This window comes from Channa argus, chromosome 22, assembly GCF_033026475.1.
Source record: "Channa argus isolate prfri chromosome 22, Channa argus male v1.0, whole genome shotgun sequence".
NCBI lineage: Eukaryota > Metazoa > Chordata > Actinopteri > Anabantiformes > Channidae > Channa > Channa argus.
In genome coordinates, this window is record NC_090218.1 from 1,884,847 (window position 1) to 1,908,410 (window position 23,564).

The following is a 23,564-nucleotide window of genomic DNA, read 5'->3' on the forward strand; positions in this document are numbered from 1 at the left end:
AAATTATAATTTGGTGAAAAATGTTTAAAATGTTGTACTAAATTGGCAAGTAATTGGTTTTCCTTATGGGGAATGGGGGTGCTGTGTTTCCACTGGCTGGAGACGTGGCAGAGCCTCCGGTCATATGATTTTAGTTCATACACGAACCCCACCCCGTTGTTGCCCACCCTGAAACGATTTTTAAAAATCGCTTTCTCGTAATTTCAATGTGAAATGACAGTTTAGCACCTGCAAACGTATGAAAAGCTATTCCGAATATTCCCTGAATTACTCAGCATAATAACTCGATCTGAATTGAGTGTCTGTGACCACCCAAAACAGTGCCATTTTTAGACGTTTACTGCTGACGTTTACAGAGGCTTCAAATAGCTTCCGTTTTACTCTGGTAGTGATTGGACTGTTCTCTGCTTACCCGGTGAGCCAACGTACTGATAGAACTCCGACATTCTACACTTCAATGGAGGAACAGCCCAAAGATCGGGCACAAGACAGGCAATACCACCACCACCACGGACAGGACAGAAACTCGTTACCACTTACAACTTGTCTGAAACATGATCAGAGCCACTTCCAGCGCCAGCATCAGGAAACGCAGACGAAGAAAACAGGTTGGGCCACCCGTAAAAAGTTAGCTACCGCTTGCTAGCCTTAGTCAGCTAATGTCAACGAGCCGACTATCATGTGCTAACTAACATGAACTCTTGCCGTGATTGAGGGCTTACCCTGTTAGCTAGCTATTCATTTAGTAACATTATATATGCTGTTGCCCGGAATAACGGTAAGAAGCGTTTCAGCCGGCGAGTAGCTGGCTGGTTATTGTGGGGCAAGCGCCCAACCATTAGCTAGTTAGCTGGCTAGCTGACGTTGCGTGACAGTTGTCGTTGGTAGTGGTTTGACATATCGGGGATTGACCTTGTGCGCCGGTTTCACCACCCATTTTTCTTTTGCAAATGCTGAAAAATATAAAAAAGACGACTGCTTTGTCGTTTTACATTCTAAATGCTTTGTCTGTTTTATGTTTATGGCTACTCATATACATCAGTAGTCATAGTTTTGCCTTTTTCGTTTCAGCATGCTTGTGTCCAGTTTAGGAAAACGAGCCGGCTCCACTGGAATGTTCTGAGCTGCCATTTCCTGTCGGCCATGTTAGAATATCTATGCTAGCTAATGCTATAGTTACCTGGCTAGTTGGAAAATCTTATGTACAACCACGACACTTTTGCAGTAGTGGCATGTAGTTGTGTTTTTACGTACTTGGATTGCTGGTGTTGGGTTGTCATCCTATGACCAAACCAAATATTGGTGTGCCCGGGTAGTTTTAATGTCAGACTAAGCTAAACGCTGATTAACGTTGGGCAGCTAACGCTAGCCATCAGTGACAGGCCTGTTGCATGTTCTCCAGTCAATGGGAAGCCACGCAGCAACTTGATTATCATTAAGATACGGCTTGCTGCAGCTAAACACGCATTTGAACCATCGACTTTACTTTTGCTAGCAATCATGTTGACACATTTGCTTACCGAGAAACTGCTTCCATATAAAAGTGAAGCCAGTCTATATGCAGAGACTTGCGCGGATATGAGGGCCAGCGCCACTGATCTGTAAACCCCACGTTACAGCAGTTCACATACATCTGTGCAGTGCATGCACACATGTATGGTTAACCTGCAATCTAATGAATTAATAAATGCTGCCGAGGGTTTTTCTATTCTTTGATGACAAAACAGATGCACTAATAAAACCAAGTCCTTTACAGAATATTGTGCAGCTCTTGAGTGGGCAGGGGGGGGGGGGGGGGGGGCAATTTGACCTTACAATTGATAGCTCTCTTAATAACACAGATGGTAAATGCAAGATGGCTGTGATAGTTTAAGAAGGTAGGTTCACTGAACACAATAAGTGGACTTCTACACATATTTACATACATTCAGAAACACTTACATTATTGTCAAATGTGAATTAAAAGTTGTCAGTTAAATTACATTTGTTGCTTACTATAAAGACATTGTCACATTACTTTTGTTTGTTGTTTTATAGTTCTGTTCCGCTCATCGATGTATTGCTGTATGGATTACTGTATATTACTACTTATTTGTTGTTGTAAAATCATTAGTTTTTTTTCTGTTAATAAATAAGATACTGAAATTGTTTTTGTTTATATTGTCCTGTCCTTTCATTATAAACTATTTTTTTGTTTACCTTTTCAGGTAGTAAAAAACTAAACATCAGTGACGAGGAGGGGGAAAAGAATTCACATCGGCTTGAAACTATTGGTATGTCACATCCCCCCAACAGTAATGGCAACAGACTCCTAAGTAATACCAATGTGAAGCAGAAGTCAACACAAAAGCTGTACACAAATGTTCCAAAAGTGAGCAGCAAAGGACTGGACCATAAGAAAAATATGGACCTTAAAAATGACAAGGAAAAGACAGTGGATTCTAATCATCATGAGGGCCAACCTTTGGATCAGAAAGACTCTGTGTTGCTTCAAAATGGCACTGAAAACTATGGCTTAATCATAAATGGCTATTCTAGCAAGGACAATGATTGCAGTGGTTCTGGATGTGGATATATGACCCAGAAGAAACGCAAAGCCAGATGTAACAACACCAAGAACACTGATAATGTCGTAAGAGAAAAGGAGAAAGACATGCAGCAGGGCAACACTACACAGGAGCCTGGGGCTTTTAATTTTGAAACAACAGAGAAGGGAGTGACTTCAGGACTTGATGGCTTCAGAGCCACCTATAAAGTAGATTCTCAGTCAGCAGCAAGACGGGCTGTTGGTTCTGAGGCTTCAGTCGGGGAATCTCAGAGGAAAAGCTCTGATGGAAAATCAGTTGGCACCTTTGGTAAAAAAACAGAGGAAAGGCACAAAGCCAAACTTTCCTCACCTTCAAAAGAGGACTCTTGGACTTTGTTCAAGCCCCCTCCAGTATTTCCTGTGGACAATAGCAGTGCTAAAATTGATTCCAAGATCAGTTATGCAAGTAAAGTCAAAGAGAACCTCAACAAGGTAGCCCAAGGTGGAGGAGAGGCACTGCCTCCTCCTGTTAGACTGTCACAGGTCCCTATGTCTGCTATGAAAACTAAAACCTCAGCTAGCTTTACTAATGGTCCTGGAAATGGAACCTTTTTTGCTACTGCTGCTAGTAGTGTTCCACCAGCCCCATCTATCCCAAGTGGCGAGAATGTAGCATGTCCTTTGGAAAGTAACTGTAGCTCTACAACCAGTCATGATGATGGAGATGCATATGAGCTTAGAAAATGTACTCTTTTGATATACCCTTTAAATATGCAACCTGTGCTCCCTAGTGCTCGTCACCTTGACCCACCAGCTGCTCAGACAAATCAGAAGGCTTTGGGAGATATCTTCCAGAATCAGTGGGGGCTTTCCTTCATCAATGAGCCCAATTTGGGGCCCGAAGGAGGAAGTAAGCTGGTGCCTGCAGACAATGCAACTACTGTGGGCACACCTCAAAGTGAGTGTCAGGCTGTCACAGGCAACACTGCCCAGCCCTGCTTTGATGTTAGCCCATCGTTCCTAGAAACTGACACTTTGGCTCAAGATCCTGAGAAAAGGACTTGCGCCCCTTGTAATCGGTCTAATGCTTGTTCTCCTGCTTGTGTAATGAGTGAGGAGGAGAACCCGCTACAGCCATGTAACCAGGAAAAGACAAAAGTTGAAGCCAAGGGTGCTGGTTCCGCTGGGGCAGACCCAAGTAAAGACAACGGTGCTAAGCCTGGGCAGGGCCAGGTAACCAGTTTGCAGTTTGGCTCCTCTAAAGACATTGGCAGAAGGTGTAGCTGGGGGTCCTTTGATGTTAAAGCTGCTGTCACTTATCACACTAAAGGTAACTTCATTTACCTTCTCCATATATTAATGTGCAAAAATGTTAACTTTTAACGTCACCCATGGTTAGTGACTTTCTGTGATGTATTAATTCACAAACCCTCTGACAGCTCAGTCAAGAGTATAGGATTAGTGCTAATTCTGCTGATGTCTTGTTATCTTTCGAAGTGCTTCACAACAAAAGCCACCTTGTGCTTTGACAGTTGAATGTTTTTAATGTGAACCATTAGGTTTGCATCAGCAGTGACTTAATACAGCTCTGATTTGACTGTGCGAGAGGAAAAGCTATTGGTGAGATTGAATAGTTGCATATCCAAAACATGGATTACATGCTGCATTGTTTCCTGTGTACGTGAGAAGCCCATAATAACAATGACAGTTAATAATGTAAACTACTATAAAGAGTTTATCAAAAAAAGGAAATTCAAAAAATAGGGGAGGTTTGTTTTATAAAGAGAGTGCATATTATAAATGAACGCGATCAAGTATTAAGTAAATATCTTAAAACTGTTTTTAGAGTGTTGTTGGTTTTTTTCTTTTTTGTCTTTACGAACAATTTATTTAAATCTTTAATTAATTTGCAATTTGTTTTTCTTTAACAGAAATGGAATCAATTTGCAACTTGCAAACACAAGGTAAACCTTTTAGGCCCTACTTCTTTGTTTGTGTTTTTTATTTCAAGTTTTGTAAACAAGAAATTGATCTAGAATTATACCCTTATAGAAATGAAAACTGTAAATGAAACTTACCATCATTTTCCAACATTATCAATGAAAGTATTAAAATGTGCAGGTATTTAAGCAAAGTTATTTATTTTTCCTTCAAAATTGTTATTGTGGTTATAATCAAAACTTTAATATGCATATACAACCACTCACAGGGGCAGCTGTAACCTGCTTACAAAGACCTTTAAACTTATTTTAATAAATTTTCCTACATCACTGTAGGACATTCATGCATGTAATCTTTTTCTAGTTGAATCATGTTACTGTGTGCACAAAAACCACCATGTTATTTACAGGCCTATACAATACAGTATGTATAAATGAAATCCTTGAAAGTCAAAAGGGCACATTTATTTTGCTTAACAGCAGAAACTTAAGCATTTTAAGTCATTTTCATTAAGTTGAAGAATCTTGTAAAATAACAAAACATTGTGTTCCCTGTCTTATTTTTTTGCTGCAGATCCAAAAAGAGTAGTGGTTTATGATGAGACCAAGGATGGACCTGAACATTGAGGTAGATGGTCTACAGTAATTGCCTTCTCTTCTGGGTGCTGCAGTTACCTACCTTGGAAATCATGAATCCTCTTGGATAGAAAAAGTGACAACTGTGAAAACATTGATCGTTTAGCATGACACATTTTCCTTTGGAATATCGGGTGGAATAACAAGACTTTTTCACAGCATCACACAAACTCTTTTGAGGGACGCTAAAGTTGATCGGTGCCTCTCCACCATAATAAATGGACTCTTACAACTTTGAGCTGTGACTGTTGGACTCCCAGCTCTTAATGGAGGATTTTCAGAAATTCAACAAAGGAATGTGTCGTGGACTGCACCTCCCTAAGCCTTTTATCCTATTCAACTGCGGCAGCCACCAATCTGACTATGGGATGCTTCGGTCATTTTTTTTCTTCATTCATTCAAATGAGTTCAGTGTAGATATGTTAGACGTTATACATACACATCTGTGTGCAAGCTTGAATTCACCATGGAAGAAAAGGAGAACACAATTTGCAAAGAACGCCTTGAAGTTGGGGAGTAAGGATTGTTGGAATCGTGTTAAACTGTAAGTTTAATGGAAGCTTATAGGTGAGGAAGGGAGAACCTTGTCTTAAATCCTTTATGGGAAATCAAAGCCCAGAAATTACATGGCTTGCTTTTCCTTTTATGCCGTCTCATCTGACCTAACTTAAGTGTTATCTGCACTGCGGTATGACCCCAGAACACAGGTACAGAAGTGCCCAATTTGAAGGAAAGTCAAGCCCCTTTATTTTATTGTTTTGTTTCTGGGTGTGCTAAAGATTTTAAAATCTGATCTCCGTTAAATATTGGAAGCTTTTATACATTTCATACACATAATGATGTCAGTTTAGGCAATTATCAAATTTAGATTCTTATACCTTCTTATAAATGAAGTCGGAGTTTAGGAAAGGAACATTATTTCCAGTTCTGTGTCTTGTCTTGTCAGCAGCAAGACTCAGGATGTCCAGTTCTACTCATGACAAAGAAACATGTTTTTAATTTTACAGCTTTTATTTTAATCCTTTTTACTTTGTGGTTGTATGCCATTTTAGTAATGTATGTTTACTGGTGGAAAGGAATAGAGTCCAAGGTCGCTGTTCAATGCCACATAAGAATTACAGTAACTCAACAATTGTAATGCCAATCTAGGTTTCCCCTGACTAGCCATTTTGTCAAACGGTGTTAAAATGTGAACCTGAGTTGTACAGTTATGGGTTTACTGTGGATAATATTTGCAAACCAGTGTGCAATAACACCATGTGACCCATACATTTAAGATGGGTTATATGCAGCTACAAAATCATTAACAAAGATGCTGGTGGGCCTGCTTTTGTTTGAGGCGGTCAAAGTGCATTTCAATTTATTGCACAAGGTTTTTTTTGTTTTGTTTTTTCTTTCTTTCTTTCTTTCTTTCTTTCTTTCTTTGCAAAAGCGCTCAATTTAAAAGCTGTATTTAAGTCTAGGGAGCCCAAATGAACTAACTGCTAACAGGCCAGCTATGACATCAATTACCATCTCCCAGCCAGGATTTAGTTTATTCAACATAACAAAGGAACTGTCCAGGTTTTTTTTCTCTACAAGATATGATTTGGTTAATGTGTGGATTAATAGCACTTTATGTAAACTAATTTCTTTTAAATACTAGAGAGATCTATATGTACTGATAAGAGATACTCCTTGAAAGAATGGCATTGGGCTGTTACTTTTCAGAACAAATAAGTTGATAAATACAAAAATATTAAATGTAACTCAGGTAGTGTTGATAAAGCCATGACTCTGTTAATTTTTTTTTTTTTTTTTTTGCGCTAAATGGCCCCTATAACAATGTTCTCAAATTTGGAACTGTTGAATTGGATTCCTCTTGTATGTAATGGTTTAAACACCAAATAATTACTTTTGAAGAAAGCTGATGTGGCATGTGAGATGAAAATGTTAGTTATTTCCCAGTTTATAAAAAAAGCACATTGCTCCACGAGCTGTTTTTCTACTAGACTGTAATCTTCAATGGTTTGTCTCCACCATTTTACACTGAAGCACCCCTTGATTTTATTTTATTATTTTTTCTTCCCCTATTGCTGAATAACTGGCATTCGTATGGTGTAAGTACAGTCTGGGACTAAGATTTCAAGTACACTTCTTTCCACTGTGTCCTGATTACACAGCACTGCAGCTTGTAATTGAGTGCAGAGAGAATCCTACACAGCCATGTTTCTGTGCAAGTTGAAAATTAACATTTTAGGTGCAGTCAGCCTCTAGTATTCAAAATGTTTTGTTTCGGCTTCCGTTGTAAAGTGTGTGGTGATTGAGCATTTCATCAGTTGCTGCCTTCTGAATAAGAACTGAAGTGGTTGATGGGGAATCGTTTGAGGCAGTAGTTCCCATTAGCATTCAAACTTTCAAATGTGTTTTCTGTGCTTGTGAAAATTGACATTGCGCACAAAGTTTCACAAAAATCAGTTTAATTTATTCTGATTGCCCATGATCAATAGAGTGACATAATCAGGTTACCATAGGGTTAAGCATGGCATTTTCACTAGACAGTTAAGCATCTTTACACTTGTTATTGTAAATCAGGGTGATCAGAATGACTAGTATGTGATGTTACCGTAGTCTTTCAATTTATACTTTTTTCTGTTTAAATTATTTTTTTAATATTTCAGAGGATGGTCCTAGTACAGGGAAATCAAAATGATCCCTCATCCTCCTACCCCAAGGTTCCTCTTTTTTGAAGTACTTAAAACTACAAAAAAAGGCTATTTTGAATATGCATTTATAAAGATAGAACTATTAATATTGTAGCCTGCAAACCAAAAACAGGTTCTGAAGCTGAATAGATATTTAATCAGTGATCAGGGGAGGGGAGGGGAGGCTTGAATGACAGACTGTTGTTTTGAGAAAAAAAAGCCTGATCATGTGGGGTTTCCATTTCCACCCCCTCAGGATGTGCAATCACCTTTAAGGACGGTGATGCAGGTTGTGAGTGGCGAGTTCAGCCTTTTCGTTTTGTGGGTTTGTGCATAACGAGTTCTTCCTATTATATGCAAGTTCCTTGTATATCTCGAACGCCCCTTGTTGTTTCATGTTCAGGTGCCTGTGTGTGTGTGGCGGGCGGGCGGGCGGGCGGGCGGGGGGGGGATGTTAGTTTGGTTTTGTTTTTTTTCTTTTTGCTTCCAGCATATATCTGTGCCATTTTGGTTTCATGTTTTTATAACATTAGCATCACTGTTTACATTTTCTCACAACTATCCTAGCTTCTTCTTCTTTTAATCACCGTTGACACAGCTGGCAGCAATGAGCAAATAAGGTTTGTTTGTTTGTTGTTTTGTTTTGTTTGGTAGGTTATTAAATTTTCATGGCTTGTGTTCAGAAATGTGTGCCCTAATGCCAAAATCCGTTTGAACGGGGACAGATGACAACAGCTTGCAGGTGTATACGCATGCCATTGTCAAGTTAATCTCTGAAGTAGCGAATAACTGATTTTTTTTAAACTGATTTAACAAATGTTTTTAAAATGGTTTTTATTTTGGAGTTAACCTAATTTATCTTTAGCTGCACATGTAGGATGAGACTAAAAAGGAATAAATAAAACAAAGTCAGTGTCTTATATTGGATGAGTTGTAGATGATCTAGTTCTTGATTAAGACTGATGTAGACCTACTTTCCCCCAATAGTATCACTGTTAATATATTTCAAGTTACCTTTTTCCCACCAGACTTTATACAAACATTCAAATAGTTATGATGCAGTTATGAGCATTGAAATACACTGCATCCCTGCATACAAGTTCCTCGTAATACTATTTGTAGTGTTACTGATCACGTTGGACGGACTGAGGTATAAACACACAGTTCAACAACTCTGAATTTGCATTTGCCAAAGGTACACTACTCATATTCATCTACTAAATGACAGATGCACAGATTTTTGGCGATGTCATAACCAGCTTCCTGACATCGAGCTGGCTTTAATTTTATTTTTTAAGTAAAGTCACTACTGTAGCAGCTGAATGTCACTTTGAGCTTAATATATAGTGTGAGAAAAGAGAAATCTTCGAATAAGAGAAAACAAATACCGAAAGTGCTGCTTTTTTTTTTTTGTTTGTTTGTTTGTTTTAAATACTCCAGTAATCAGCTGTCTGTGGGGAAATGCTGGACTGGGTGTTAGCGCTGGACTTAAAACTCCCTCCTTTTTAAACTATTATTGCCTCATTTGGAAATGTTTTAAGTTAGGTTTTGTTGTTTTATTTTTTTTGTTTTAATTTGTGACAGGCAAGAGGTGCAGTGTGTCTGATTTCATGTAAGAAGAGTAAATGTGTCTACAGGATTCAGCCATGAAGACAGGTGATTGTTCTTCATCTTTTTCCTGTGTTATCTTAAATGGCTGTTGTGCTTGTTCATGCATATTTGTCTGCTCCTCATCACTTTTACATGTCCCCCTAAAATGAGAGGCAATACATTTTTGTTTTTTTTAAATGTCTTACAGGTTGACTTTAAGTGAGCAGTGTGATTATTTAATGCTTTGTTTTAAATATAACAGTGTCACATGACAATTTTTTTAAGCATGACAATAACCCTCAAATCCAAACAATGTTATAGACAATAATAAAAAAAAAAAAAAACTCCAGTGTTCACAATTTTAGTTTCCATTAAAATGTCAAATTTTATCATGAATGCTGTTTGTGTCTGTGCGTGTGTGTGTGTTTTTTGTTTGACGTCCCTGCTGTCTGATGTTCATGGGGATTGAAAATGTGTCAAATGCTTGTAGCACAGAAAACTGTTCTAACTGGTAATACCGTGGCTTGTTTATGTCAACTCATTGATCACATGTAACAATAGAAATAAAGTAAAAACCCTGAAACCTGATCTCCCACATCCACCCATTTACCTCAGAGTAGAAACAGGTATGCTCACGTTAAAGAAAATCAAAGAACTTAAGACAAACAAAGTCTTTAATACACTTAAAGGAACTTAAAACATATCCACTAATATAATAAATGCTTTATTTATCATTGGTGAAGTGTACGTACATTTATCCAGTTATTAGAGCCAAGTACAATTTTGAGATACATGTACTGGAGTATTTTCATGCTACATTACTTTTATATTTCAGATGTAAATATTCTTTTCTCTTTTGTTTTTCTCTTTTGTTGAGCTTCTGGCCAAAAGTGCCAGATAAGGAAGAGTTATTTTAGAATATAGGATTTTCCAGTGCACTCACCAAATCTATTTACTGTGGAACTGGGTCATGTCCTTGTTTTGTCTTTGGATAAATTCATTAAAATTAAAAAAAGTGTTAGATTTCTACTATTTTCAGACTCCTGGATTTTCTTTTACACTAAATGCCCAGCAGTTGGCAGTTTAATTTTAATAGTTCTACTTTCACCAAAAAGACCTTTAAAATACTTGCAACAATTTTTAACTATTATCCTAACGCAATGAAAGATTGAATACTATAATAGTTGTATCATATTTGTGCAGTTTTATTATCAGATTTTTAATCATCTTTTTTTTACTTTTTGGTTTCCAACACTGACAAAAACTAGAATGTGTGTAATGTGCAGATGTGTTTTTTGTCAGTCTTTTCTACTGCAGGTATTGTCACGAAATGAATGTGAAATATTTTTTTAATTTAACCAGCTAAAACCCACTGAGATCGAGATCTCATTTCGAGGGTGACTTGGCCAAGAGGTCAGCAGCACATGTCATAATAAATTAATACAGTTTTAAATAAACATTAGAAACAATAAGTCAAAATAAACAATGATTTAGTTATTTCATACATATTAGCATTTAGCATTTTAGCAGTAAAGGACAATGTAACAATTTAAAAACACCAGCACTGTCCAATGGACTTTCATTAAAATGGAAGTTATTCCAAGCAGGGAGGGCAGCAAAACTGAATGCTCGCTTCCCAGTTTCAGTCCGAACACGATGAACAGCAAGTTTATAAATGGCACACGAATGTAAAGCATAATAGCTTTTGGTTGTTTGTAGAAGGGAGCATAAATATAACGGAACCAAGCCAAGAAGAGCCTTATAAATCAGCACCTGCCAGTGAGCAGACCTTTGTATGCTCAAAGAAGACCACTCAGCTTTAGCATAGAGTTCACAGAGATGTGTTATGTTAAATGATATGCACAATGCTGGTGCTCACAGCCCCTCAGCATTAGTGGAAGCCATGTGGTCACCATGAGCCCAGCTTGATCAAAAGGGCCTGTATCTACATCATCATCATCATCATCATCATCGTCAGGGAGCAGAGGGGCTGACTATTGTTTTAAGATGCCCTCTTGTGGATGAAAGATTCACACATTAAACGAGTCACTACGAAACTTGGCTGGTTTGGTCTTTTGATTTTACGTGGTGAAGTAGTACAGGTTGTCATGGTAACCTCAAAGCTGAATCTGAAGCTCGTGATCCCAGTGATAATTAAGCCCAGTTAATTAAAGCTGGACTTAATTCAAAGAGCTGCTTTTGTTGTTGGAGGCTGCCAGGAACTGGAGTGCAAGCACACAGTTTATTGGCTTATTTAGTGTTCATTCTATATGAATAAAATACCTTGAATGTCTTGTCTCAAGAGTTCATCATAGCTCCCTCATGTTTTCCACCATTCCAAACACAGGCCAGCTCCAAGAAATAAAGGTGAGAGATGTAGCACAAACAGTGACCCTGTGACATTTGATCCACTAACTATACAAAATTTCAAATAAAAACCCCACAGACAACCATATTTTTCATAAGGTACAACATGTCAGTACAGGAACCATCTGGAACATCTGACCTGGTGTTGGCAGACACAAACAGAACACAAATGATGAAATAAAGAAAAAATAAATTCCTTTTTCTTTTGATATTAAAATGACAATGTAGCCCATTTAAAATATGTGATAGTAGAAACACTGTTTAAAAATTTAAAAATACATTAACTACCCATTTCATAAACTGGTAAACAAACCCACACATCAAATCTTTATAGATTTACCATCTTGGCATCTGTGTCATCACTGAAGTCAAGTTAATTTAAATGGAAAAATGCACAATAAATTCCAACTCAAGCCTGTCTAATCACGCTATACTACAGTTCTGGGTACCATCCTAATTCATGTAAGAAACGGTTTGAGATGAGCTGCATCATTGGAAAAATTTACCTACTGAAGCATTTTCTAAGGGTTGTGACAACCTACTCTCCCCATCCTAGGACTTGTCACAGGTCCTGTGTGCCTTTGAGCCACTGGAGCATGTTCTCTTTAGGTTCCTGTCTTGAAAGACAGCGCTTTTGGCCCTCACCTCCAGGAAGAAAGTAGTCGACCTCTCTGCTCTTTTATCTCTCTGGAGCGTCTCTCAATCTGCAGGGACTTAAGTTTGGCTGTTCTCTGACCTAAACCTGCTTTCATGCCAAAGTGCTTCAACAGCTGCTTTAGATCAAGAATTATCCCTAGAGGGATCTGCATGCCCCCTCCCCCTTACACTACTGAGGAGCATGCATTCTCTCATCTACTTCGCTTGCTGTGCGCCTTGGCCTGCTATGAGGAGTGCACATCCACCATATGGTGTTCCAAACTCCTTTTGTGCTCTACAGGGACGGTTCAGTGGGCTTTCCTCTTTATGTGCAGCACCTGGCCCACTAGCTCTCGTAGGCTATTTTTGCCTCACATAGCTAGTGGGCTAGCTTTCTCTCTGGAGGCTGGGCCATACTACGCTCACATATGCTCACACTCCACAAGGGGATTCGCTGGGGTATTTTATCTCAGTTTCCTGGTCCTTGGACTAATCGAGTGGACTAATCGATGGACTAATCGAGTCTCCTTTTGTTCCACTGTCTGCCTGTGAGTTCACAGCTAGGCCCCCCTGCCCCTTGTTCTTTTTCATGGTTCAGGTTGATCCAGCCGCAAAGCAGGGTTTTGATTCTCTGCCTCGAGGTGCTGCATGGCACCAGTGGAGCATGAACTACATTCTGTTGTAGCATTTGATCAGTGGTGGATGAAGTAATCAAAAACTTTCCTAAAAGTACAAATACACAAACAAAACATTACTTTACTAAAAGTAGAAGTATCCACTGACATTACTAAATATTAAAAGCAAATACATAGTTTATATTTTACTTAAAGTATTAAAAGGAAAAGTACTCAATTATATATTTTTTCCTTTTTCTTTCTGTGTACCAGTGCTACTTTATGTTTATTCTTTATTTTTGGGGGGGCTTAACTAATTATTGATCACAGACACAAATGATGGGTTGAAGCTGTTTTAGCTATGATCTGATCTCTTTTCGGTTTTATTTCTAAACTACTAAGTGAAAGTAACAGTATAACAGCTCTGTGATTTCAAGAATGAAACACTGATACAACCACTGATGAAATGCCAAGAGAGCGGCTTCCTTCAGGAGAGGACCAAAGAAATCGCTTCAGTTATTCAATCATATGAATGTGTGGATCAGCAGGGACCAGCTCTGTTCCAGTTCTAAGTGCAGTAACACCACGAACTGGCATAAGTCTTCTTTACATCTGTCAAAAATGACCAAGGGAGCTTGTTTTCTTGCAATTTCTCCATAATGAAAAGTTCTTATCATTTCATAATCCAGCTATTTCTAAAAAAAGATGTTATTGATATCATTTCAAATGTACACCATTTTATGAAATCCTTGTTTATGTATTACTACCCTAATCTTCCATAGGTGGGTCAAAAATGACCTGCATTCATTTCCTATGGAATTTCCTAAAACCTCAGATTTTAGGAACTGTGTATGTGTGTGTGTGCACGTACATTTATTTATTTAGCTGCATATTGATCAATGGTTTGCTTGTTATTCAAAACATTCAACAAAGATCGTAAAGTCAACAGTCTGAGTGGGAGATGACATGTACCTGTGTGCAGTGATCACAGCCAGAAATAGGTAGTTTGTCACAACTGTGATGAGACGAGAAGGCAAGAAAAGAGAGTTACACATACACACGCATTTAATCTCTCTCACACTACAAATTACGGGGTAGCTGTAGCTCAGTCGGTGAGGCAGTCGTCCACGGACCACAGGGTCACTGGTTTGATTCCCAGTCCCTCCTGGCTACGTGCTGAAGTGTCCTTGAGCAAGTCGCTGAACCCCATGTTGCTTCTGGTGGGTCAGGTGAGCACCTTGCATGGCATCCACCGCCATCATAGTGTGAATGTTTGTGCATGACTGAGTGAATGAGATGCAACATTGTAAAGCGCAATATAAGTGGCCATTTACTATTTAGACGCACACACACAAAATGGATGTTGACATTGTTCTATTGCTATTGTGTAATTTTCTTTTCAATTAAAAAAAGTTAAACGTTTAAAAAGTAAAAAATCAAAATATTTCTAACATTAAATAATGCTTATGTGGACAAAGCTATAATACAAAACCAAAATAAGAAAAAATGACATAAAACCGCATTGCTTCTAAAACGGATCATTCTTGACCCACTTATGAAAAAATGTGTGGGCTCCATTCACACGTGCATCTAAGGGTTATAGAATAACTCGAGAGCTTTGACACCAGGGGCATCCTGAGTTTGATGCAGAACAGAAACACTGACGTTATTTTGAGACAAATAGCCAGTTCAGCAGCTTTAACGAAAATGTAGGCGACACACTAAGTAAATGTCTCTCCCCCAAACTTCTAGTCTTTATGTGTTTTTGTTTTATATCCACACATGCGTCTATAACAATCATTATAGTTTCCGTAGTGTAGTGGTTATCACGTTCGCCTAACACGCGAAAGGTCCCCGGTTCGAAACCGGGCGGAAACATATTTTTTTGTTTTTCAAAAGACAAGCAAAAGACATTCAATATTTATATTGAAAACATTCTACCAAACTATAATCTCAAACTCATTCTGTGCAGTGCGTGCATGCAGTCTATAGATGTAACAGGAGGTTCTGACTCTAAGACAGCAGATGGCTATGGACAGTGGTGGACTTTGTGTTTGCATGAAATTAGCCACATGGGCTTCTTCAAACTTGGTTTTCATTCATTGACCTCCCGACACCGACTCAGTTTCTTTGGTTTATCCTCATAAAGTCAGATGCGCCAAAAAATGTAAACTTAAATAGTGTAAATGACAGATAATTTACTGTAAATGGTCCAGATACTTTTATTGTAGAAACCCCTAAACCTTTATGACACATGATGGCAATTTCTTTGCTGGAAACAGTCTATTTGCACCATGGGGAGTCTCAGTTTTCCCTCACGTGTGGGGGCAAAACAGCATTATTCGGTAAGTGTCAAAATTCTTTCCACCTCTTCAGTCCCCACATGACCCACCCTAATGGTTTTGGGTGAACCACCCCCCTAATTTTATTTTATACTTTTAAAACAAATTCAGCAATAAAGTTTAAATGAGCAGTTAAGGATATTGATCCAGAGGGGAAAAGCCTGTGGGAAAATTCATCAACTGTTGCTGAATGGGCATCTTTGGACTATACTTTGTTTTCCAATCTCGCATTCAGCCCTTTAGGCACCAGAATTTAGAAATTGAGTCTGTTGTTACCCTTGATGTCCGTTCTTAACAGTAATATCAAGCATTAAGAATACATGTACATTAGAAACAAAAATGTTTATTACTAATTACTAGACAGTCTTCTAGACAGATTTCAAACCTCTTGACTTCTCATCCTAACATTTAGCTCCTGAAGAGGTATTCATAAAACCAGTGGCACAGGAAGATAAAAATGCTCTTTTAAAAAAATGTAGCTTTATGGTCTGTAGTTTTGCTATTACATCCCACACATCTGTGTGCTTTCAGATTTTATTTTCCCCTGGTAACTTTAGTACATTCTATAAGACAGATACCCGCAGGCTGTTTGCAGTTAAGGAATTACAAGTTCACATTTGATTTGTGTACACTGCACTCCGCATATTAAAAAACAGGTTGGGCGCAAATGTATCAGAAAGGATGTGACAATTCTTAGGCATATAATCTTGATCACAGCAAAGGTTAACAGCCTTTAGAGATCACTGTGTTGTTACCAAAAAGAAATCAAGGTTGACTTTTGTTTTAACAACTAAATTTTCATCCTCAACCTAGTCAACAAATTTATAAGTCTACCAGCACCTGGAAGCATCAGAACGGAAAAAAAAAAATAAAATAAAAAAAAAAAAAATTACTGAAAATGGTTTTTATTTGTCAAAAAAGCTCCTTTACAGTGCCAAGATTTTCAACCTGTAAAGCCAGCAAACATGTAAAATACAACCCTTACAATACATTAGAATCAAAACGGGTACCAAAAAGTACAGTAAAAATTACACTTCCATTAGTGGAAATGCAGGAAGGGAAAACAAGAACACCAATGGGAAAGTAAAACCTAAAAATGAAAAGGATTTAATAAAAAAAAAAAAAAAAAAAAAAAAAAAAAAAAAAGGACATGAAAAAGTTACATTTCAGATGTTTTCTGTACAAATGGTCTTCTGTCATAAAAGAGTTCAGGCCCAGAGTGTCCATTCAGCCATTGTTATTGGATTACTGGAGTCCTGTGGAATGACATTTTAGTTTTAGTCAGGTGTTATTTTCTATACTACAACAGTAAGGAAAAATAAACAGGGTTCCTTTAGACAAGACAGGACTCAAACTGAGCCTGTCCTGCTTGTAAAATAAGGGTTATGACAATAGCATACCTTGAAATACCATGCGATCAGTATGGCTTGTAGCTCGTCTGGTGAGCCCCCCGTCTTGGGGTTTTCCCATAGTTAGCATTGTCCTGGTCTGTGGAGAAGGTAAAAATATCCAAACTGATTAAATCTGCTCAGTTTAGTTGGCCAAGATGTTGTGGGGGAAAAAAAAAAAAAAACTTTCTAAGAAAGATGAAACTAGCAGCCTGGCAGTTAAACCTGTACTAGCACATGCAAAGGTAATGAAAACAGAGGTAAATTGGCCAACTTACAATTAAGGAGGGAGTTGCAGCCATTGTTTATGATCAGCCCGAGCAACAAAAACTATGAGAAACTAGGTTAAACTGACTTGTCTGTGTATAGATGGAAAATACTGGTTGCTCAGCTTTAGAGGTGCTAGTGCTTTTGAAAAGCAAGCCAGGCTCTCTCTACCAACTAGTACCATATCCTGTACCTTACACAATGAAATGCAAATGATCTTACAACAAAAGAAAGCTGGTCAGCATATTTGTTGTACTATTGCTTCATATAAAGTAACAACTGCACAATAATCATTCCTGTGCACTTGTTCTAATGAGCTGGGTGAAAATGCAGGAACGTTAGATACCAGAGAAATTAGGCTGGTGCACTGAAGCACTTTAATACACAACAGTAAAGAGCTACACACAATGTTGCGTTTATACTGACCGTAATCATATCCGGTTCCATATCCGTAGTAACCAGAAGTGTAGTCATAGTTGCCATAGCCGCTGTATCCACCATAGCCATAGCCTTGGTTACCATAACCTTGGTTCCAGTAGTTTCCATAGCCCTGATTCCAGCCCTGGTTCTGACCTGAGACAAATGTACAGTTTACATCAAAGCTTCAGTCCCAGGTTGAATAGTTTCTAAAGTTGTGAAAAATCACAGTATACCAAATACTTTGATAGTTCTTTTCCGTTTTGTATTCCATAACCTGTACACAAACCTGAAAGTATCCACTAGTTATGAGAGACATATTGCTTCACAACCTGGGCCAAAGAGCTTTTTGATATTGGCACATCGAGTAAATCAAACTTTAGCTTCTGGTTTCAGCCAACAGGTCTGAAATCAGTGGGATGTTAACCTACAAAATTCAATTAACAGCAGGAGTTAAGCTCAAAGATTTATTTACAAACCCACGAAACAAGAACAGACTTCTGTTTTGTTAACCTTTCACCTGGCTATATTTTTCCATAAATTAGTTTGGAAAATTAGCCAATTTGGTTTGGCTCTCTCCAAACCAAATGCTGACATTACATTTTCCCCCAGACATACCTCCGCGGCCCCTACCTCCCCGGCCTCCATAACTGCCACCACGTCCTGCTCCATACTGCTGCTGCTGGTACACCTCCTTCGGCTGAGCAATCTTCAATTCACACTGAAGACACACACACACACACAACCCCCTGAAATTACAGTGATTCTTGAAATCTTTAAGCAAAAAATTTAACCCAATGTTGCCCTGTTATCATCACAAGCCATTCCAGGAAGTTTTTTGTGGCAGGATTTAGCGGTATGGGGAAACCTACGCAAACATGGGGAGAACATGCAAACTCCACACAGAAAGGCCCTGTCCAATCTGGGGATTGAACCTGGGACCTTCTTGCTGTGAGGCAAGAGGGGTTCCACCATGGCACCACTTTGCATCATACACATCACTTTTCCAGTCATGTAATGCATGATGAAGCAAAAGCATGTTTGTGTACATACCCTGCCACCCTGGATGGTGTGGTATTTCTTCTCCAGACACTTTTTAACACTGGCTTCGTCTTTGTACGTGATGAAAATGAAACCCCTTCTTTTCTTCGATTTAGGGTCAATAGGAAGTTCAATAGTTTCAATCTGGAAAGAGAAGAAGCTGGACTTTAACGTTAACAAATATTGGTCACATAATTGTTGGAGTGTTTTTTTTTTTTTCCAGATTGAGTTTTTCCCCCCGACAAGGGGGGGGGGGGGGTCACTTGTTCTTTACTTCATAGTTTAATAAGGTAAAGGTGTCTATGTCTGACCAAGGTGATTAAAAGCCCTGTTGTGTGGCAAGCATAGGATGGCATGGACTACAGAATAAACTGTTTCCATTAGAATTAAAGGAACACAGACACTTGTTAAAGACCAGACTGGCCACTGAGTAAATTCAAAACATTTCTTTTGAGGCTTACATTGGAGACTTAGAAAACAGACAGAAGTGCACATGTATAGGATGGTGAGCTAGAAAGTGCAATCAACCACTCACTAGTCTTCTTGACTTCTGTTAAAACACTATACATGGCTGGGTGTACATGCTGCTACAGAGAATCAAGTGCTCTTGTGTTCCAATTGGAGGTAGGGGATATTTGTAGCAGCTTCCATCTAGTAAAACTGACCTCTCCAAAGGCTCCAAAATATTCCCTGATTGTGTCCTCTGTTGCCTCAGGATTCAAACCCCCAACAAAAATCTTCTTCACAGGCTCTTTCTTCATGGCCATCGCCCTCTTGGGATCAATCTGACGCCCATCAAGCCTGTGTTCTTTTTGTTCCAATACCTGCAGACACAAATACATATGTATGTCATTACCAACATGGAGCACTACTACACAGCAATTAAGCCAAGGATAGATGCTCATTAAAAGTGGATTAGACATGAGTAGCAAGATTCTAATAAGACCTATAGGACAGCAAAAAGTCTGCAGTCTATAGGAAAATGCTTTTTAATTTGATACTTTACTTTTCTGACACAGTGCTAATTGTTAAGCATCTTACACTTTATAGTAGCACTCCCACTGCCATCTCAATTTGACAATACTAAAACTTAGTTTATTAAGACTGGTTTGCATGTTAAAGTGTTAGCTGACCTGTGTAATGAGCTTACATTTGTTGTACAGGTAATGGATGCCTCACCTTGTCCACGCTGGCAGCATCTATGAAGAGAACAAAGCCAAAGCCTCTGGATCGGCCAGTGTTAGAGTCCATCTTGATAGTGCAGTCCGACACCTCACCAAACTTACTGAAGTAATCTTTCAGGTCCTTTTTACTCGTGTCCCAGCTGAGCCCGCCCACAAACATTTTTCTGCAAACATATTACCATCCCTATTAATTCTTACTACAGTACACCACTTATAGCACAGGTAGCTTTATAGAGAACCTTAGAACATGAAGTTAAGACGGGCGGCGTTACCTGTTGGGGGACGCAGGCATCATCTTGCTATCTGTTTACCTGTGTTTTGTTTTTTTTACTGCGGGTAGAATGGATCACCTGCCTATTTGGCTTGGCTAAAGGTAGTTTAATTTGTCCAAATTTGATGACAATGGAAAGATGAGAAAAAGGGACCCTACCATCAGAAATTTAATTTCAATAGTAACCAATGTTATTTAGAAAAATTACAAAAAATTAATAACTATTTTACCATTTACTTTCCAAGGACCCTGCATATCAGTAACAAAGTACAAAGTCTGCTAATTTGAGTAGAGTTGCACCCACAAAAGTATGATGGCAACCCTTTTACAGGCCTACTATAGCAAAACATTCCAGAATTAGAAAAAACATTTCCAAAAAGTAAATTCACTGAATGCTGAACCGTTTTTGCTGAATAGCTGAAATTTTGCTTTTGCTGAAACAAAATGTTGCTTCCCTACATACTGGTAAGGCAAACTTAGGCAATTATGTGATGCTGTTGATGTCAAAAAAATTTTATTAAAAAAAAAAAAAAAAAAAAGGTGTATATAAGAAATAATGTTCTTCATAAGCTGAATGTTTTGAAGTTTGAACAGTGTTTTTAGCTTAAAAGTATGCCAAAGTAGTTAGGCACCAAAAACTACAGAAGACTGCAGTTAGAATAATAAAAATCGAATTGATACAATGCTTCAGTCTCCAATTAACTAATGCTGCTTTCACACATGGACCGCCACCCTGAACTTAGACTTTACCCAGGGGGAGTTTTATGTGGGAATGCAAATGTCCAAGTGGGCTAGGATGTTAACTGGATTTTATTCTGCAATTCCCCTAGAAAATAGGATAGAGCATGCTGCTTTATCGCAAACTGTGAGGGGATTTATAATGAGGACACATTGAAAATGCTTTCAGCAGCACACTTTTTCATCCCATTTTTCCTTCTGCCCGCTCTGGCCAGGCACCAGCCTTTACTCAAATCAGTAAGTTAACCCGTGTGGAAATTATTTTGACTGATAACGTCCCGCTCAGTGTTACATGTGTGATAACACCACATTTTGTTGGAATCTGATTGTCCAGGCATTGTCCAAAGCTCATCTATAAAAAGGCCTAAATAGAAAGGCAGGAAAATCTCATAAGATGCCGCCCCCCCCCCAAATCTGTTGACAGTGTGGAATAAATGTCACAAGCTCTTACTCACTTATTACAGGACCGTCAGTGGTCAGCCCTGTTATCAGTAAGCAAATTTAACTTGCATGGGAAGCCAAAAGTGAAAGTAATTTAGTTAAATGCTACATTTATTAACTGAACACATGCAAAGTGTGACTGGTCTTATGGTAAACTACACACTAACCCAGCATCTTCCTCTCCTTTGCTGGCATCAATCTTGCCTCCGTCTGTGTCATTGTCCTGGCTCTCATCTCCACCCATCAGTTCCACCTGCTCAGCTCCATTCTGGTCCTCCTCTCCCTCATTGCCATTCTGCTCCGATGTCTCCATGAGCAGATTTTCAGCATCTGCCATTGTGATGGTGGGCTCTTTGAGAGTCTGAGACAGAACAAGTTAAACACCATAATACTGTTTAATTAGGTTCCCCCTAATTGTTAGTAGTACATAAGACATCACTGTTTCCTTTTACTATGATTTGACATTTAGTTAATTAGTCAACAATACACCAAATTATTGTTTTAAAAAAACTCAACACATAGTAAAAAAACAGCTATAATGTGTTTTCCCAAATTCCTACACACATTTTTGCAAATTTTAATTAACCCTGGCACATTGAGAGAGATAATTGAAATCCAAGCAGTTTAAATTTTCAAAGACTATATGAAAGCTATAATATCACAACCTTCCGCTAATATAGTTCACGTGTCAAGTATCACTAGAGTGAAGTTCAAATGCAAACACACCAAAACTTGCAAATAACGGATCTCGTTAGCAAACAAAAAAACAATAAACCGGCGTGAGTCTCCATGTTAAGTCTGTTCAAGCAAACCGCGCTTTGCTCAGTTACCGCTCAAGGCAGAGTGTAGGCCCGGCTAGGCGCTTGGTAGCAGAAGATGAATAAAATAGCCTATGTGATCCCAGTAAAAACCTTAATTATAATCTGATTTACTGCTCCCAAGATGCCAAGGGCCTAATTTCTTCTACAATGGATACACAAGCTATTCATTATGTAGCAATAACAGCGTTTACGTATGTTAGCCCTGCTGCAGCTAATCACAGCTAGTTAAATTTCGAGCTTATAGGAAGACACCACGCAGATTAAAAAAAGATTGAAGGAAAATACAAACATGTAACCAACCAATATATTAGGCAAAACACCTTCGCCTATGTTGAATTAGACTATTAAAAACAACAGGCGTACCTACTTTAAGTGAAATACCGGAGATACCGACTCGCTACTCAAAATGGACACTCTCCAAATTCGCCGCTAACTCGTGGCAACATATATACAACCGGATGTGACCATGAGCTGCGACACGTCATAATGACAAAGTGTGTGATTGGACGCGAAGCTCTCTTGTGTGAATGAAGGCGACACGTTATTGGCTGATCGCCCGCGCTGATGACGAAACTCCCGTACAGCAGCTAAAAATCTTTCCTGCTTCCTGTCTGCTTACTGTCCCTCGCATACATCTTGCATGTTGCGAGGTGCTTCTTGTTCCCTCAACGTAATATTTAATAAGATATTTTTTTACGACATGTTAATGTATACAGTGCTTTACTGCTATATGCCATTTCTATAATTCCATATTAACAATAACATTCAATTAAATATTTAAATATTTTGACGTGATCTCATATAACAGACATAAGTAGCCCATTATCATTTCATTTTAAGAGCTGGTATTCTAGCTATCTAGCGTTCTAGTATTCTAGCGTCATCTATTCTTTTTCAGGAATTTATGAAAATCCCGAGTATATTTTTGATGCAATGCAGCCAAGACAGATTATTATTATATCACCAGTCCCACTATTAGATGCCAGAATGTCTGCTGTGAAAAAGATCTGCTTCATATGAAGAAAAGACCATCCTGAGACACCTGCCATGTTGTAATTCAAGGTTGATTTCAGCTGAAAGACTTTGCAATGACATTGCTAATTTTATCTTTCTCTGTTTTTCCTGTTGTTTTTCAATTCCAACCAGAATTTAAACACTTTATTTTACTATTATTTCCGCTAAATAATGAGTAATACAAAAATAAATAATACATGCAGATAAAACATGATGTGAAATTAATTAAAATGGGCAAAAGGCTCAGGGTGTTTATTGCTGCCACTGACCACTTCACCAAGGCAACATCAACTCTACTCGCCAACCTGGGGCAAGTTGAGGCATGACCTTAAAGAAGGAAACACACACACAACAAGTTAAGTGTAGCTGTGGAGACAGTTGTGTTTCTCAACAGTGGTCACTTACAAATATGTGAGTACAGCAACCTCAGGTAAGAACATAGCATTCATCCATCATATATACACATTTTAAACAGCACAGTAATAGTTTATTATGGCTTTGCAGATCAGAACTTACTGGTGAAATTAACAAATTGTGGCTATGAGCCAGTCTGGAACTTCTTTGGGTTTGGTTTCTTCTTTGTTTTTTTAAATCACATTTTTTTTTTTTTTTTTTTTTTTGTAAATTGCTGCTTGGACTTTGTATT

General features: G+C 38.4%; 2 protein-coding genes and 1 non-coding gene across 6 annotated transcripts; 2 read left to right on the forward strand and 1 right to left on the reverse strand.

The window, feature by feature from the left end:
- The first annotated feature begins 279 nt into the window (after window positions 1–279).
- On the forward strand, window positions 280–5,671 carry nufip2 (nuclear FMR1 interacting protein 2). The gene is made up of 4 exons (XM_067491958.1): window positions 280–608; window positions 2,208–3,857; window positions 4,459–4,491; window positions 5,042–5,671. Exons 1-4 carry the CDS (start codon window positions 458–460, stop codon window positions 5,092–5,094), a joined length of 1,887 nt encoding a protein of 628 aa, XP_067348059.1. The 5' UTR covers window positions 280–457; the 3' UTR covers window positions 5,095–5,671.
- A 9,128-nt stretch (window positions 5,672–14,799) lies between these two features.
- Window positions 14,800–14,872, forward strand: trnav-aac (transfer RNA valine (anticodon AAC)). Its single transcript has one exon. It is a non-coding gene; the product is annotated as a tRNA-Val (tRNA).
- Window positions 14,873–15,659: 787 nt separating this feature from the next.
- Window positions 15,660–22,405, reverse strand: LOC137107918 (heterogeneous nuclear ribonucleoprotein A/B-like). 4 transcript variants are annotated; one of them, XM_067492067.1, is made up of 9 exons: window positions 22,268–22,405; window positions 21,251–21,444; window positions 19,629–19,797; window positions 19,115–19,273; window positions 18,462–18,593; window positions 18,027–18,129; window positions 17,418–17,564; window positions 16,737–16,824; window positions 15,660–16,592 (listed from the first exon to the last, which is right to left on the reverse strand). In XM_067492067.1, exons 2-8 carry the CDS (start codon window positions 21,418–21,420, stop codon window positions 16,754–16,756), a joined length of 951 nt encoding a protein of 316 aa, XP_067348168.1. In that variant the 5' UTR covers window positions 21,421–21,444; window positions 22,268–22,405; the 3' UTR covers window positions 15,660–16,592; window positions 16,737–16,753. The 4 variants fall into 4 exon arrangements, with proteins under 4 accessions (XP_067348168.1, XP_067348169.1, XP_067348167.1 ...); XM_067492068.1 differs by having other exon boundaries at window positions 18,042–18,129; window positions 22,272–22,390; XM_067492066.1 differs by having other exon boundaries at window positions 22,272–22,390.
- Between the last annotated feature and the right edge of the window lie 1,159 nt (window positions 22,406–23,564).

What these genes read in the sequence shown, in the direction of transcription:
- nufip2 (XM_067491958.1), top strand. Translation starts at nt 458, where the DNA reads ATGGAGGAACAGCCCAAAGATCGGGCACAAGACAGGCAATACCACCAC. An exon ending in AACGCAGACGAAGAAAACAG is followed by an intron (nt 609 to 2,207) that starts GTTGGGCCACCC and finishes TTACCTTTTCAG; the next exon opens with GTAGTAAAAAACTAAACATC. An exon ending in TGTCACTTATCACACTAAAG is followed by an intron (nt 3,858 to 4,458) that starts GTAACTTCATTT and finishes TTTCTTTAACAG; the next exon opens with AAATGGAATCAATTTGCAAC.
- LOC137107918 (XM_067492067.1), bottom strand. Translation starts at nt 21,420, where the DNA reads ATGGCAGATGCTGAAAATCTGCTCATGGAGACATCGGAGCAGAATGGC. An exon ending in ATGCTGCCAGCGTGGACAAG is followed by an intron (nt 19,274 to 19,628) that starts GTGAGGCATCCA and finishes TTGTGTCTGCAG; the next exon opens with GTATTGGAACAAAAAGAACA. An exon ending in TGGAACCGGATATGATTACG is followed by an intron (nt 16,825 to 17,417) that starts GTCAGTATAAAC and finishes CCTTCTCCACAG; the next exon opens with ACCAGGACAATGCTAACTAT.